This window comes from Artemia sp. Qi Xiang Cuo, chromosome 3 (genome assembly GCF_049724085.1).
Source record: "Artemia sp. Qi Xiang Cuo chromosome 3, ASM4972408v1, whole genome shotgun sequence".
In the NCBI taxonomy this organism is placed as follows: Eukaryota; Metazoa; Arthropoda; class Branchiopoda; order Anostraca; family Artemiidae; genus Artemia; species Artemia sp. Qi Xiang Cuo.
Genome location: NC_142796.1, coordinates 90,838,055 through 90,855,535, shown reverse-complemented (window position 1 = coordinate 90,855,535; position 17,481 = coordinate 90,838,055). Strand labels below are relative to the sequence as shown.

The 17,481-nt window shown below is 35.3% G+C and overlaps 1 protein-coding gene across 1 annotated transcript in view; it reads right to left on the bottom strand.

Annotated features, from left to right (window-relative positions):
• LOC148954737 (glucose dehydrogenase [FAD, quinone]-like) overlaps window positions 1–17,481 on the bottom strand; it is a 92,479-nt gene that overhangs the window by 14,596 nt on the left and 60,402 nt on the right. Inside the window, exon 3 of the mRNA XM_089086483.1 lies at window positions 206–421. Within this exon, the coding sequence (XP_088942609.1) occupies window positions 206–421 (216 nt within the window). The remainder of the gene's footprint in view (window positions 1–205; window positions 422–17,481) is intronic.

The window sequence follows — 17,481 nt, the reverse complement described above, 5'->3', positions numbered from 1 at the left end:
CAAATGACTTAATTTGGATTTGTTCAATTAATTCACATTTATTTAAGATTAACGGTATCTCTAGAAGGTCCTAGAACCGAAGAATGAGGCAGAATCAACAAAGACCTCTAGTAGAAATAGATACATCCAAGAAATTGTTGTTGATCAGTCATTAGTCTGTTGATCAGGCCTCTCAATGACATAAGTCAAATATAATAAATCTCACCTGAAGATTATTGCCAACTGGTGCGTCATGTATAAGGGGTATATTCATTTCTCTTAAGTGTTCAGCTGGGCCTATCCCACTAAGCATCAAAAGATGTGGAGTATTCACACTACCAGCTGATAAAATCACTTCCTTAGTTGCATAAACAACGTATATTTTATCCTTTTTCTGGAACTCAACACCATATGCCCGTTTTGTGTGCGGGTCTATTAAGATCTGCAACAAAAAAAAATTAACTTTCAGTCTGGAAAAGATTTTTCTTAAAACAGAAAACATTTTTAAAACCATTTTGTTAAAGATTTTTTGCAGCAAAGTTAAGGCTGCTGCCTGAGCATAATGAACTAACAAAAATAAGTAAAAAACAAAATTCATTAATTTTTGAAACTTAAGATGAAACTAGTCCACCCATGCAATGGTAAAAGAACAAAGAAGATAAACTGAAATTGTGGCTTATCCTTCCACTCCATAATATTTCATTATAAACATGAAAGGCCAATACTTCAAATGAGGGGCCCTTACATTCCACCAGGTGTACATCTCGGAACGCCACGTATGGCACCCAGTTCCGCCACAATTGGTCTGGTCCCCAAACCTCTTGACACAGTTATGCCACATTTGGTATGCGCCACTTCGTGTACATGATTTCTGAGAGAGAGAGACCGACCCCTCGGTTTCAAACACAAGAATAACGTGAATAATGAGGTTGTACTTAGACGGGATACACCAGACTTAGTATATTGATGAAGAGATTTGACAGTGAAATGTTGGACATGAATCTAGTGGTACTTGAAAATGCCTACATACGTATACCGTTCAAATAGAAAGATGACAGAGCGGGCTCCACACCCTTACCCCCATGCTGGCTCAAAATACCTCTTCCTAAAATGCTTTTACCAAAAGAGATGGTATCAACAGTTCGTGGTAACGAACTGTAAGTAAGGAGCGACCTGGCTCAATAGTAACCAAAACTTTACAAAACGGAATTTTGGTATCAGTAGTTACATCAAAAGAATTGTATTTCTATGCTGATTTCAAATATATAAGTTTCATCAATTATAGTCGTACCCATCAGAAGTTACGAGCCTGAAAAAAATTGCCTTATTTTCGAAAAAAGAGGGAAATACCCCCTAAAAATGATAGCATATTAATGAAAATCAAATTATCATATTCAGCGTATCAGAAAACCCTACTGTAGAGGTTTCAAGCTCCCATCCGGAAAAATGTGAAATTTTGTAAATTTTGCCCGAAGAAAGATCGCGGATGCGTGTTTATTTGTTGTTTTTTTTTTCCCCAGGGGTGATTGTATCGATCCAGTGGTCCTATAATATCGCAAGAGGGATCATTTGAACGTAAATTAAAAGTTCTAGTGTCCTTCTTAAGTGAACAAAAAATTGGAGGGTAAATAGGCCCCCTCCCACGCTCATTTTTTCCTAAGTCACCCGATCAAAATTTTGAGATAGCAATTTTTGTTCAGCATAGTAGAAAATCTAATAAATATGTCTATGAGGATGACTTTATCCCCAGAGCCCCCGAAGGAGGGGCTGCAGGCTATGAACTTTGCCCATTTTTGACATATAGTACTGGTTATTGGGAAGCATACAGATGTTTCCAGGAGGGATTTTTAATGGTGGGGAAGGGTCTGAGGAGGGGGCTACGCGGGAGGATAATTTCACAGAGGATTTATTATGGGGGAAGGGACATTTCTATGAGGGCGGTGCCGGATTTCTCAGCACTATTTAAAAAACGATCAGAAATTAAATTAAAAACAACGCTAAAGTTTGTTTTTAGTACTTTCAAAGAAGCTATCTATTCTAATTAAACGGCCTTTGTGATTCAGGGGTCAATCTTAAAGAAATGGAACAAATTTCGAACTTAAGCGTAAAGAGCAAGGTATTGACTTGGGGGCGAACCCTCTCATATACGTAATAATTTCTGCTCGTTTTAAGTTTTAATTTGCTCCTTACTTTCAGTTGAAAAAACTTTTTTTTTATTTAATTAAATAAAAAAAAACAGTTTTTTAAACTGAAAGTAAGGAGCGACATTAAAACTCAAAACGAACAGAAATTATTCCATATATGAAAGGGGCTTTCCCCTCCTCAACGCCTCGCTCTTTACGCTAAAGTTTTTTATTGTTTGAAAAAATAAAGTTATGAGACAAAGTCAATCTTTAGCGTAAAGAGCGAGGCGTTGAGGAGGGGACAGCCCCTTTCATATACGGAATAATTTCTGTTCGTTTTAAGTGTTAATGTCGCTCCTTACTTTCAGTTTAAAAAACTTGTTTTTTTTTATTTAATTTCTGATCGTTTTTAGTTAATGCAACTTTTATTTTGGCTCACCGTCATTGAATAAGTAAACAAAATTTGCATAAAAATTTTACTTTTCTTTTGCTAAATGGATGTCTCTAAATTTGGTTATGACAAATTAACTTACGTAACTAACTTCTATATTCGTATATTTTTCTTCTAGCAAAAAATACAAAGTTGCAGATTTTTGCAGATATGAGTTTGAAACCTATGTAATAGGGTTTTCTGATACGCTGACTCTGATGGTGTGATTTTCATTAAAATTCTTTCACTTGTAGGGGATGTTTCCCCCCTCTTTAAAAAATCAGGTAAATTTGCTCACGCTCGTAGCCTTTGATGAGTAATATTAAACTTAATAAAATTTATATATTTAGAATCAGCATTGTAAACCCATTCTTTTGATACATTTATTGACACCAAAATTCCGTTTTTAAAAGTTTAGATCACTATTTAGCCATATTGCTTGTTTTTTTATTGTTTTTTTTTATTACGTACATGTTACTACGTATATGAGGAGGCCCTCCCCTAAGTCAATACCTTGCTCTTTACGTTAAAAGTTAAAAAAAAATTTAATTCACAAACCTCTGAATCACAAAGGCCGTTTAGTTAGAATAGATAGCTCTTTTGAAATCATTAAAAAAAACTGTAGCGGAAAGAGCGAGGTATTGATTTGGGGGAGAGCCCCCTCATATACGTTATAATTTCTGTTCGTTTTAAGTTCTAATGTTGCTTCTTATTTTCAGTTGAAAAAAACTTGTTTTTTTTTTTAATTTAATTTCTGAACGTTTTTTAAATAATCCGGCACCCCCTTCATAGAAATGTCCCCTACGCCAAAGAAACTACCTCCACGGAAAGATTCTCCCAAGTAACCCCCTCCTCCAGCCCCATCCTCCAGAAAAAAAAATCCTTCCTGAAAATGTCTATATAGGCCTACTTCCCAATAACCAATAAATAATGCTGGCAAGTCCGGCGCCCCCTTCATGGCAATTTCCCTTCCCCCATGAAAACTTCCTTCATGGACAGATCCTCCAACATAACCCCCGACCCACCCCCCCCCCTCACTACCAGAAAAAAACCCTCCTGAAAAAGTCTGTATACTTTCCAATAACCTATACTATATGTTAACAGTCGATAAAGTTCATAGCTTTCAGTCCTCCCCCCGGGGACTTGGGGGGATTAAGTCATCCTAAAAGACATATTTATCATATTTTCGACCATTTTGAACAAAATGGCTATCTCAAAATTTTGATCAGATGACTTTGGGAAAAAAATGAGCGTGGGAGGGGGCCTAGTTGCCCTCCATTTTTTGTTCACTTAAAAGGACACTAGAACTTTTCATTTCCATTCCAATGAGACCAACCATAAAGTTCTTGTACTACTGGGTCAATACGATCACCCCTGGGGAAAAAAAAAAAAAAAAAAAACAAATACACACGCATCTATGACCATTCTTCTGGCAAAAAAAATGCATAAGTCCATATTTTTGTAGATAGGAGCTTGATATTTCTACAGTAGAGTTCACTGATACTCTGAATATGATCGTGTAACTTTTATAAAAGTTTCTTAGCTTTTAGTGGATCTTGCCCCCTAACTTTGAAAATCACCTAAATTTTCTCAGGCGCGTAACATTTGATGGGTAGGACTAAACTTAATGAAACTTATATATTTGAAATCAGCAATAAAATCTAATTCTTTTGATGTATCTATTTGTATCAAAAACCCGTTTTCTAGAGTTTCGGTTACCATTGAGCCGGGTCGCTCCTTACTTACAGTTCGTTACCACGAACTGTTTGATAGTGTACAAAACCAACATTGTAATATGTGCGTACATGATTTTTCAGTCTACTCCTACCACAGGGCTTAGATCATACAAACAGGCGCGGGTACTGGGCGGGGGGTTAAGGTATCTCTTCCAAAGGTTTTTCTCCCACCTTCCTCTCCCTTCTAGGCTGAATCACAAAGGCCGGTTAATTAGAATAGATAGCTCTTTTGAAAGTACTAAAAAACTATAGCGTAAAGAGCGAGTTATTGACAAGGGGGCGAACCCTCTCATATACGTAATAATTTCTGTTCGTTTTAAGTTTTAATGTTGCTCCTTACTTTCAGTTGAAAAAACTTGTTTTTTTTTTATTTAATAGTGTACAAAACCAACATAGTACAGGACTTAGATAATACAACCAGGCGCGGGTACTGGGCGGGGGGGTTAAGGTATCTCTTCCAAAGGTTTTTCTCCCGCCTTCCTCTCCCTCCTAGGCTGAATCACAAAGGCCGGTTAATTAGAATAGATAGCTCTTTTGAAAGTACTAAAAAACTTTAGCGTAAAGAGCAAGGTATTGACTAGGGGGCGAACCCTCTCATATACGTAATGATTTCTGTATTTTTTTCTTTCTATTTTTCAGGAATTTCCATGATCAAATTTATTTTTTGGTAGTTTCATTGAGAAAACTGAAAAAAAAACTCTTTGTTTTAAAATACATTTTGCTCGCCCCTAAATTTTCGTAAATTGAGGCATTGTCTGCAACAGAATTTGCCATACGCTATTGATTGTTCTGCCAAGTCTTATGTTGTTATCAGAAGGAATTAGTGTTTTGCGTTGGTGTGTCCGTTTTTCGTCTTTTTTTTGTGCTCTATTTGTGTTTTAATTAATAGGTTACAAATGCATTCATTAATTCATATATCATCTACCTTTCCTCTTAAAATAAACTCATGAAGCCTCATGTCGGCAGCCTCGCGGTTTTTCGAAATTCATAGACTGCATGACCCAGAGATGACTAAAGTGATTTATTTATTTTAGGCTCTTCACATAAGCTATTTTTGGGCTACTTGCTTCAATTCAGTGACAAATTTGAGAAACTTGACATACAAAATAATTCGGTACTGTTCTATTAGCTGTAAAATATGCGAGAAGTGAAGTTTGGTTAATGCTAATGAAATAAAACAAAAGAGGATAAAAATATAATAGTTTAGAAACTGATTTCGACCATATATTTGCACAATAGGGGGGGGGGGGGTGGAGGTAAGGCATAGCATACGTAACCTAACCAAACCTAGGTACCTTTTTTTACCCTTTCAACCCCAAAAAACTACAAGTTTAAATATTATAAGCGGAGTGAGAGACCCTTGTTTGCAATGATCGGCATAGGAATTCTCCGTTGAAAGAACCTGCTTGACTAGTTTCTTTTATCGTGTTCGCTATACAATATCTCGCGTGTTTTACAGCTAACAGAACAGTACCAATAATTCATCGATATTTAAACGACCACCCTGTTGCGTCATGATATTTTATCAATTTTTCAATGCAAACTACCAAACAGTTCGTGGTAACGAACTGTAAGTAAGGAGGGACCCGGCTCAATAGTAACCGAAACTCAAAAAAACGGAATATTGATACCAATAGACATATCAAAACATTAAGATTTTTATGCTGATTTCAAATATATAAGTTTCATCAAGTTTACTCTTATCAATCAAAAGTTACGTGCCTGAGAAGATTTGCCTTATTTTCAAAAAAAGGGGAAACAACCCCTAAAAGTCATAGAACTTTAATGAAAATCACACCATCAGATTCAGCGTATCCAAGAACCCTACTATAGAAGTTTCAAGCTCCTATCTGCAAAAAAGTAGAATTTTGTATTTTTGCCAGAAGAAAAATCACGGATGCGTGTTTATTTTTTTTTTTTCCAGGGGTGAACGTATCAATTTAGTAATCCTAGAATATCGTGAGAGGGCTCATTCGAAAGAAAATTAAAAACTCTAGTTCTCTTTTTAAGCAACCCAAAGAAATGGAGGGTATCTTGGCCCCCTACCATGCTCATTTTTTTCCCGAAGTCACCCGATCAAAACTTTGGGACAGCCATTTTATTGATTATAGTTGAAGATTTTATTAATATGTCTTTCAAAACGACTTAATCCCCCAAAGTTCCTGGGGGAAGGGCTACAAGTTATAAACTTTGCCCATTGTTTACATATAGTTTTGGTTATTGGGAAGTATACAGCCGTTATCTGAAGGAATTTTTTCTGCTGGGGGGGGGGGGTCGGAGTAGGGGTTACGGGGGAGAATATTTACATGGAGGAGTATTTCTTGGGGGAAGGGACATTCCTATGAAGGGGGTGCCGGATTTCCCAGCATTATTTAAAAAACTATCAGAAATTAAATTAAAGAACAAGTTTTTTTCAACTGAAAGTAAAGACCAAAATTAAAACTTAAAACGAACAGAAATTATTACGTATATGAGGGGGTTCGCCCCCTAGTCAATACCTCGGTCTTTACGCTAAAGTTTTTTTTAGTACTTTCAAAAGAGCTATCTATTCTAATCAACTGGCCTTTGTAATTCAGGGGTTTGTGGTTCGAACACAATCCAAACTTTAGCGTAAAGAGCGAGATATTGACTAGGGGGTGAACTCCCTAATATACATAATAAAAAAATACGAATATAGAAATTCGTTACGTAAGTTAATTCGTAAGTTACGTCAGAACAAAATCTCGAGAAAGCCATTTAGCCAAAAAAAGGAAAATTAATATGCAAATTTCGTTTTAATTATTCATGTACGGTGAGCCAAAATTAAAGCTGCATTAATTGAAAAGTGTTCAGAAATTAAACTAAAAAAAAAACAAGTTTTTTTAACTGAAAGTAAGGAGCGGCATTAAAACTTAAAAGGAACATAAATTATTCCGTATATGAAAGGGGTTGTCCCCTCCTCAACGCCTCGCTCTTTACGCTAAAGTTTGACCCTGTCTTACAACTTTATTTTTTAAAACAATAAAAACTTTAGCGTTAAGAACGATTTATGTCAAGTATTTATGTCAAGGGATCTCTAATTCCAGTCAGCGCGAAAGGTGTTCAAAAGATTAAGAGGGCCTTGGGGGGGGATTTATACCTAAAACCTTCGCAAGAGTGTACCCAGAAATTTCCAAGAAGTTTCTTGACGATCGGGTGAACAGTGTAGTAATGCGTACAGGACACATAAATACACATTTGATTTAACATCTGTTCAAAGATATTTGATTATTAAAGCAAGTTCGATTTCTAACAACGATATCTACTAAGCTTCAAACTTTTGATTTTCTTTTTTAAGGTTTTTTAATTGTTGTAATCTCTTGTTAAAAATTGTACAAATGTTTTTGCAATTACCAGTTTTTTGCTCTTTACGCAATTTGATGTCTTTTCATACTGTCCTTTTCAAAGATATTTGATTATTAAAGCAAATCCAATTTCTAACAATGATTCCTACTAAGCTCTAGACTTTTGGTTTTCTTTTTTAAGGTTTTTGAATTGTTGTAATCCCTTTTTAAAATGTATACAAATATTTTTGTTATTACCAGTTTTTTGCTCTTTAAGGAATTTAATTTCTTTTCAAACGTTTTCGCTCTTAGTGAAGACGATTCAAATACTGCATTTCTCCCAATCCCTTGCGGTGCCCCTCAGGGCACTAAACTAGCCGGTATTATTTTCCTCGCTGTGATTAACTTCATCCTGCGTACTTTCAAGGACAGATATAAATTCGTTGATGATCTGTCATTCTTACTCAAATACTTAGTAGAAGACCAATCAGCGATCCTCCTTTTTGATCCTAGTCTACCCATGGTTTTTCAGAATGAGTGCGAACAAGCTAGCCTTACCTTCAATGAGCAGAAGTGCAAGGTGTTGCGTTTCAACCCTATTAGATCGGACTTCCAGGAATCCCCTACCTTGTTTAAAACAGTTGGCAGTGAGAAAATTCAGGAGGTAATTTTCTCCGTTGATTGCAAGTTCAACAACCACGTAAGCGACCTTGTGCGAAAAGGGTATGCAGCGCTGCAGTCACTGGTTACGATGAAGCGGTTTGGGTTCAGTGTGAATTTCATGAAGCTTGTTTTCAAGACTTATATCCTACCCATCATTGAATATGCGTGCCCAATGTGGGGCCCTGGTTTTCAGTTGAGTGCTGGGAGGTGTCAAGATATCAAAGCTGTCCAAATTCGGGTTTGTAAGATTATGCTGGGTCAGGCCTTCACTACTTATGACAATGTACTTAAGGTTCTTGGCCTCGAGTCGCTTTTTAAATGCCGTCAGAGACTTATTTGCCAGTTTGCCATTTCCTGCTCCGTAGCAGCAAACACAGGGCGATCCTGCCCCCGCTAGCCCCCGTTACGACCCGTACCTGGAGACAATACAAGCTCAACCCAGTGACATGCCGTACGACTCGCTACCAGCATTCCTTTGTCCCCTTTTTTAGAGACATGGTCAACAAATCCTAAGCAAAGTAATATGGTTTTATTCATTTTTTGTTGTCGTATTTTTTATTTAACTTTGTCGTATTTGTAAAAACCCTCAGTATTAGTGCTTTTAGTGCTAAAAAGAGTAAGTTTAATAAAATATGTCTATGTCTATACATCGGTCTGTTCAAAGATATTTAATTATTGAAGCTAGTCCGATTTCTAACAACGACATGCACTAAGCTGCAATCTTTTGGTTTTCTTTTTAAGGTTTTTGTATTGTTGTAATACCTTGTCAAAATAGAGAAACGTCATTTATAATAATTGAAAATTTTCAGTTTTTGGGCCTTCCTACTGACACTATATAACTGGTTGCGTTCAAAAGGTTTTTCTTTTTCAAGGTTTTTGAATTGTTGTAATCCCTTGTTAAAATGTATATAATTATTTTTGCAATCAATAATTTTTTTGCTCTTTACGCGATTTAATGTATTTTCGAACTGTGGTCTTCAAAAATATTTGATTATTGAAGCTAGTCCAATTTCTAACAACAATATGTACTAAACTTCAAACTTTTGATTTTCTTTTTAAGGTTTTTGAATTGTTGTAATCCCTTGTCAAAATATCAAATCATCATTTGTAATAATTGAACATTTTCATTTTTGGGCCTTCCTCCTGAAATTATATAACTGGTTCGTTCAAACTGTGAGCTTAATCACGTAGCGAGTGGATTTTATCTAACAACAAAAACAAACTAATTTTAAAAGTTCCAGGTATTTTTATAGTTTCAATTAAATATTAAAATTATTCCTCAGGTACCATAAATATTTTTGCACTTGACATAATAACTTTAGCGATTCTGAACTTATACTTGAAAGAAAAGAAATTCGGTAATGATATTTTCTGACGATTTCTACTAGACATCAAACTTTTGGTTGTTTTTTAAGGTTTTTAATTGCTGTAATCCCTTGTTAAATTATATACAAATATTTTTTCAATTACCAGTTATTTGCTCTTTACGCAGTTTATTGTCTTTTCATACTAAAATCTATTCAAAGATATTTTATTATTAACGCAAGTCCGATTTCCAACAACGATTCTTACTAAGCTTCCAACTTTTTGTTTTCTTTTTTAAAATGTTTAAATTGTTGTAATCCCTTGTCAAAATATATGCAAATATTTTTGCAATTACAATTTTTTATCTTTAAACAATTTGATATAAGCAATTTGCAATACTGATGCACATAAAAATGAGGTCACTCCAATTTTTTTTTTTAATTAAGGCTCTTAACGAATTGTCTCAAACTTCTGAATTATCTAGATGGTTTTTTAGGCCCGAATATCCCAGGATGCCAATTTTCCCGGAAAAATATGGAGCCGTTTTCGAGAAAAAATACATACATACATACAGAAATAAATCTACAGTTATTGCTCGTTTATAAAGATAGTATATAAATATATAAGTAGGCCATGGGTTTGAGTTTTACTCACAGGCTTTCCTTATAGGTTCCTATATTTGTTATACTAGCGTGAAAAAAATTAAAGGACACAAGTAAATTTGATTCATCGTTTAATTCAAATTTTGCGTAAACACCAATATTACACTTCAAATGGGTTTATATTCACACTTTTTGCAAAAGACCTTGCTAAAAGTGTTGATCTTGAGCTGAAATTCACACTCAAGGCGGGTTTAAAAGCTACCCCTCCCCCTCTCTTTTGAAAACCAATGTCAATCCATTCTATGTTTTCATTTAAGGCATCACTAATGACATCTCTGGTGATGCTACCTTGAATGTCACATTATTTTCTTTTAAACACCCCACTAATGAAAACCTTGATGGCGACCACGGCAGAATTCTTCAGGAAGGGTAGGGTGGAAGACTACCCGAAATCTAAGACAGTCTCGGACAGGGGCGTCGTTTGGCAGGGGGGGGGGAGTGCAAGGGGGAGTTGCCCACCAATAATGTGGAGAAAAAGATTATTATATATCCCATGCCCCTTGACTATCCGGATATGGACCCCTCTTGCTCTCCCAATAAAAATGCTGTACATTCGCCTTTGGTCTCAGAAAACTGAACACTTCTTAAATAAAAACTCAGCTTATAATTAAAACAATTAATTTCTACATCTTAGCAATCAAATTCAGTCCGTACTCGAAACCAGTTTTATCCAGTCACGGACGCAGGAGGGGGGCTTAGAGGGAGGCTCCCTGAAAACTTAATTGCTCTCCCAATAAAAATGCTGGAGATTCGCCTTTGGTCTCAAAAAAACTGAACACTTCTTAAATAAAAACTCAGCTTATAATTAAAACAATTAATTTCTACATCTTAGCAATCAAATTCAGTCCGTACTCTAAACCAGTTTTATCCAGTCACGGACGCAGGAGGGGGGCTTAGAGGAGGCTCCCTGAAAACTTAATTGCTCTCCCAATAAAAATGCTGGAGATTCGCCTTTGGTCTCAAAAAAACTGAACACTTCTTAAATAAAAACTCAGCTTATAATTAAAACAATTAATTTCTACATCTTAGCAATCAAATTCAGTCCGTACTCTAAACCAGTTTTATCCAGTCACGGACGCAGGAGGGGGGGGCTTAGAGGGAGGCTCCCTGAAAACTTAATTGCTCTCCCAATAAAAATGCTGGAGATTCGCCTTTGGTCTCAAAAAACTGAACACTTCTTAAATAAAAACTCAGCTTATAATTAAAACAATTAATTTCTACATCTTAGCAATCAAATTCAGTCCGTACTCTAAACCAGTTTTATCCAGTCACGGACGCAGGAGGGGGGGCTTAGAGGGAGGCTCCCTGAAAACTTAATTCCCCCGAATTTTATGCACTTGCTGATTATCAAAAAAAGAAAGAAAAAAAACGTTATTGACCCTTACAAAAAAATATTGGGTACTCGCCACCCCCCCCCCCCCCGAATTAAATATCTGCGTTAACTACCAGTTTACTATATGCGTAAAATAGGTTTTATTGTGCACACTAATTTTTGAAAACGCATTAAAATTACTGAAATTTTTTACGTGCTTCAGTTACATAATAATTATAAAATATGACTTAGTATATTAGTTTGTCGTATATTTAAAGACCTTACAAAGAAATTTTGCAAGAACGAGTTTTACTCGATCGAAGACCTCGCTTTAATAGAAGATACATTGAAGGTGGGAGACATTGAAAGTGAAATTCTTGAAAGAACTTCTGCCAAAAGAAAAAAAATGAGTGATCGTTTACCATAATGAGGCTTAGTTCTCATTAAGATAAAAAATAAAAAGTTTAGAAGTAATAATTACAACTAATGATAAAAACTTTTAAGTACATTAGCTTAAAATGACAATGGGTAAAATATTATTATGATAGCTAATAATAAATGATAAGATAAATAATAAGGAAATCAATGTATAATAAATAATTAGATTTTATTTGATTAACTTATTTGAAAAATATTTGTGAGGAACTTCCTGACAGATGTGTTAATTCATAAAAAATTGTGAAGGATCGGGGAATACTGAAAAAAAAAGTCAATGAAAGCTCCACAAAAATGTGTCTTCAAAAATCTAGGGGGGGGGGGCAAAAAATAAAGCGGGGGTAACTCTCCCCCAACTGACGTCTCTGCAAGAGTAAAGTATGAAAAATTAATGTTGACAGTAATAAAGCTTGGTTCTCACTAACAAATAAAATAAAAAGATAAGAAATATAACAATTGCTTGAACTTTCAATTAAATTATCAAAATTAGTAATTGCATATTTGGAAATTTTTATAAATGGGAATGAAATTAAAAACACTTCGAAAAAATAGAGAAAGAATAGCCTACAACTGACAATGAAGTAGTATAAGAAAGAGCAAAACTATGAAAAAATAAAACGGAAGAACATCAAATTTGAAACCTCAAATGTAGCTTTAAAGTTTATTGTTGTTTTTTTTTGTTTGCAGGAGCGATAAACAACCCAATGAAATAACACTGACAATAAATAAACTTGGAAATTATTTTAAAAATGAACAACTCTACCTCAAATTAAATCGAAAAAAAATCACATCATAAAAAGACCGCAGAAATTCACCTCTAGATGAAAAAAATGTACATACACAAAAAGAAATCTGAAAAATTGCTATATTTGTTTGCTAAAGGTTCTGAATTCAATTTTTGCACATATACCCGTAAAAGGCCGCTTAAAACGACACGCGAATCACGCGGATTAAAGTCTACAGGTTTGTCAAATGCAATGGATATTCGTCTCCAACGCAATTAGTATTTTGATTCTCTGTCAATAACTTGCAAGTTTAAAGGAACAAAAGAGCTAAATTCTATTGCAATGATTGATTAAAAAAAAAATTTTTTTAAAAAAGACAGTTTCCAAAGAAAAGTAAAGCAACATATTAAAAATAAAGGTGAGCAAAAATGAGGTCATATAATAATTCAAACTTAATATGACCAGAAGTTACTATAAAACAATAAATGAAACCGAAGAAGAACAAAAACTAAGATAAACAGTCAAGGTCAACGAAAAGATAACGGATACTGATAAAGATGAACAAATAAATTCTAAAATGAGTAGAAAATCAAATGAGTACTCAAGTCTAACTTAAAACGAACAAAAATTACTATAAATAGAAGTTTGGTTACTATCCCCATGATAAAAACTGTATGTTTAATATATTATAATATTAATTCCTGGAAACTTCAGTAATTCAATATTCAAAATTGTAAAGAACAATTTTTTGCCTCTGTTTTAATTATAAAAAAGGTTAAAATATACTTGGTTTTCAGTAAAATACAAATGACGTAAAAGCCTTTAGAAGTTTTTTGGGTAAGGTGGGAGGCAATACCCTTACTCCTGTTTTTAGTAATTTCTGTTCCTTTTAAATTTGAATTGAGCGCTCATTTAAACTTCAGCTCATTTTACGATTTATTTGTTCATCTGTATCAGTAGTATTTGTTATCTTACTGTTCGATGCGATTTTTTATTTTAATTTTTGTTTGGTTTGGGGTTCCATTTATTTTATAATAGTAATTTCTGATTGTTTCAAATTTAAACTATTATAAGACTCTGTTTATGCTTGCCTTGAGGAAGCATATTACTCTTTTCTTAGAAACACTTCTTCGTCGGAAAGTTTTTAAAATACATTTCTGTATATTTTCAGTTGCCAAAGTTCTATCATCGGTTAACAAATATTTTTCCAGTTTTTCAGGTTAGATTCTAATTTAAATTCTTTAGTTGCATACGGTGATTTTGATTGTATTCAACATAATTATTTCATAAATTTAATTCTTTTTGAAATCAAGGTTTAGGACCGTTTTTGAACTAACCTTGGCAATCCTCCTGAGAGAATTTTCAAAAGATTGTGCATGAATAGAAATGGACTAAAAGAATAAATATATACCAGAGGCATTACTAGGCTCCCTTTGAATATGTTACCTTTAGACTCTGCTCTTTGTGACTATGGTGTGAGCGTATGCTCAATATGGTGTGAAAACATGTTATTTTGACAACCTGGATACAAAAAATATCTTTTTATTTGATAAGCACCCCCTCAAGATTCCTAGAAAATTTCAACTTAGTACCGTTACCCTTCTGAGCTATCGCAGACACGTTATTTTGAAAACCAGTATGTACAAATTGTCTTTTGAGTTAGTTGATCACCCCCCTCAACACTCTCTATAAGCAACAGGTTAAACAGTAATGGTAGTAGTAGTAGTCATAGTTGCAATAGTAGCCGTAGAAGTAGTAGTATCAGTAGTAATAGTAGTAGTGTTAAGTAGTAGTAGCAGTCGCAAGCAGTAGAAATAGCAATTGTAAGTAGTGGTTACAGTGGTAAAAGTAGTAGCAGCAGTCGCAAGGAGCAGTTGTAGTAGCAAGTAGTAGAAGCAGTCATAATTATTAGCAGTAGTAGTCGCAAATACTGACAGTAAGTCGCAATACTGACAGAAAATAGTAGTAGTAGTAGCAATATCAGTCCCAAGTAGTGGCAGTAGCAATTGGAAATAGTAGTTGAAGTTGCAAGCATTGCTTGTAAGCACTACTATTAGTCAAAGTACAGGTAGTAGTCACAAATAATGGTTGTAATAGCAAGCAGTAGAAGTAGTCATCAGTATTAGTAGTAGTAGCAGGAACTAGTTAATAGTAGTTGCAAGTAACAGTAGACGCAAGTATTAGTTGTCGCAAGCAAGTAATAGTAGTAGTAAAAATAGTAGTAGTATTTTCAAATAGCAGTCGTAGTTGCAAGAAGTAGTCGCAAGTGGTAGAAGTCATCGCAAGCAGTAATCGTCGTCACAAGTAGTAATAGCAGTCGTAAGTAGTAGTAGTAGTTGCAAGCAGCAGTAGAAGTCAAAAGGGTGCTTGTGTAATAGCCAGTTCACACTCGAGAATTACGCTTAGGTTAGATCTCAGATAACCGGTTTCATAGCTGCAAAGACAAGTGACGGGTGATATAGTACATTGGACTTCGACAGAATGTATTAGACTTGTATAATTTGGGCTATATATAAGTAGTAGTAGTAGTCGCACGCAGTAGTAGTGGCTACAAATAGACCCAAAAAGTAATGGTAGTCGTAAGCAGTGGTTGTAGTCGCAAGTAGTAGTATCAGTCCCAAGGAAGAGTGGAAGTAGTAAATAGTAGTGTTGGCTGACATCAGTAGTAGCAATAACGAGTAGTAGTCCGCATAACTGCAAGTAGAGGTAAAAACCACAAATAGTAGTAGTAGTATTAGTCACAAGTATTGGTACAAGTAAAAAACAGTAGTATTTGTTGCATAAGTAGCAGTAGCCTAGTAGTTGCATGTAGTAGTAGTAGCCACAAGTAGTAGTCGTAAGTAGTAGTAGTAGTAGCAAGCAACAGCTGTAGCCACAAGTAGTAATAGTAGTCACAAATAGTACTAAGAGTCACAAGTAGCAGTGGTCATAATTAGTAGTGGTAGTAATCGCAAATAGTAGTAGCAGTCGCAAGTAGTAGTTGCAGTTGCAAGCAGTACTAGCAGTCACAAGTAGCAGTAGTAGTAGCAGTCGCAAGTAGTAGTATCGGTCACCAGCAACATCAGTATTATTTTCCAGTAGTCATAGTAGTCACAAGTAGCAGTATTAGTCGCAAGTAGTGATATAGTAGTAAATAGAAGAAGTAGTCACAAATAGTAGTATTAGTTGCAAGTAGTAGAAGTTGCTGCAAGAAGCAATAGTAGTTACAAGAAGTAGTCGCAAGTAGTAGCAGTAGCGGCATGTAGCAGCAGTAGCAAGAAGTAGCAGTAGCTTAGTAGTTGCATGTCGCAGCAGCATTCCCAATTGATTGCAGTAGTCGCAAGTAGTAGTAGTAGTAGTTGTTGCAAGCAATAGTAGTCGCAAGAAATAGTAGCAGTCAAAAGTAGTAGTAGTAGTCGTAAGAAGGAGTAATAGTTGTATATAGAAGTAGTAATCGCAAGCGGCTGTAGTATTAACAAATGGTAGTAATTGTCGGAAGTAGTAGTAGAAGAAGTAGTACGTAGTAGCAGTCGCAAGAATTACCAGTAGCTCAGTAGTCGAATGTAGTAGTAGTGGTAGTAAGTAATAGCAATAGTTGTAAGTAGTAGTAGTAGTAGTAGTAGCGACAGTAACATCAATCACCAATATCAACCAGTTCGCTCTGAATTTTAGAGCAGTAGTACTTGACATTGCCCGCACTTCTATCAAACACATCGTTCATTATTGGATCGTTTTTCATCCGGTAGCGTCGTAAGGTCCTAATTTTCCATTGTTTTTTTTTACCGGCTACACGAAGGTCTATTTCCCCGAATCTTCGTTCCCATGCAGTGAAAGTCCTTGCCGACCACACAACATTATTGTTCCTGTGATGAGACGGTGCTATTTTCTGTTAATTTCTATTTCATCTCTTTTCCGAGTATTCAATAGGACTATAGAGGATTTCTGCCGGCTCACTGTTACCAGAAGACTTTCCCCTTTAGACAACAGCGTCTTTATGATAGGAGTTCGACTGATGTTTAGAAGTCTTCCAAGGGGTGTTCCCAATTCACATGACAAGCTGAAGCAAATAGAGCCCATTTGCAGAAACCCCATTGTTTACTGCAAATAAAACTTCCTTAGTTTTTTAACCTGTGATATGACCTGGGAAACAATAGTCCATGTTTGTTTTAAAAGGCCCTTTCAGTAAATTAGAATTTGTTTCGTCGGAAACTGAACCTCTTCTTTCAAAAAAGATTCCAGTGTCAAGTTCAACATCAACGTCTATTTGGGCACGTTTCTCTACTACTACCTAAGCAATTGATACTAGTTTTTAGCTTAATTTGAAGGTTCAGTTGCAATGGCGATGTTCTGATGAGCACTATTTTTGCCAGATACAAGCTCACTGATTCGTCGGGTTTTACCCCAAAGCTGAGAAAACTTTTTTGTTTTTTCGACATTTCACACTTGTCCCATTTTTAGCTAAGCTTGGTTTTAGCCTATCAACTGAAATACCAGTGCTTAACTGCAAAAATGACTGCTAAACTCACTTAAAGACAAGAAAAGGACCAGAAACAAATGATCTTTCAAACTAGCAGTTAATTCAAAGACTGCTTTGACAAAGGGTGAGAAGTTTGACAGAAAATGGGTTAATACTACGCTGGTGACCCAGTCAGATAAACAGGCCAGAAAATAATCGATAAACAGGCCGGATAAACAGATAAACAGGCCAGAAAATAATCAAAAGCGGTTATGAAATTATATCCCGCTGTCCCTTGTTCTGTGCTAAGGATCAGAAAATTATGAGAAAATAGAAATTTCATGAAATTCCAGAAGGTGGCCCGAGTGAGGACT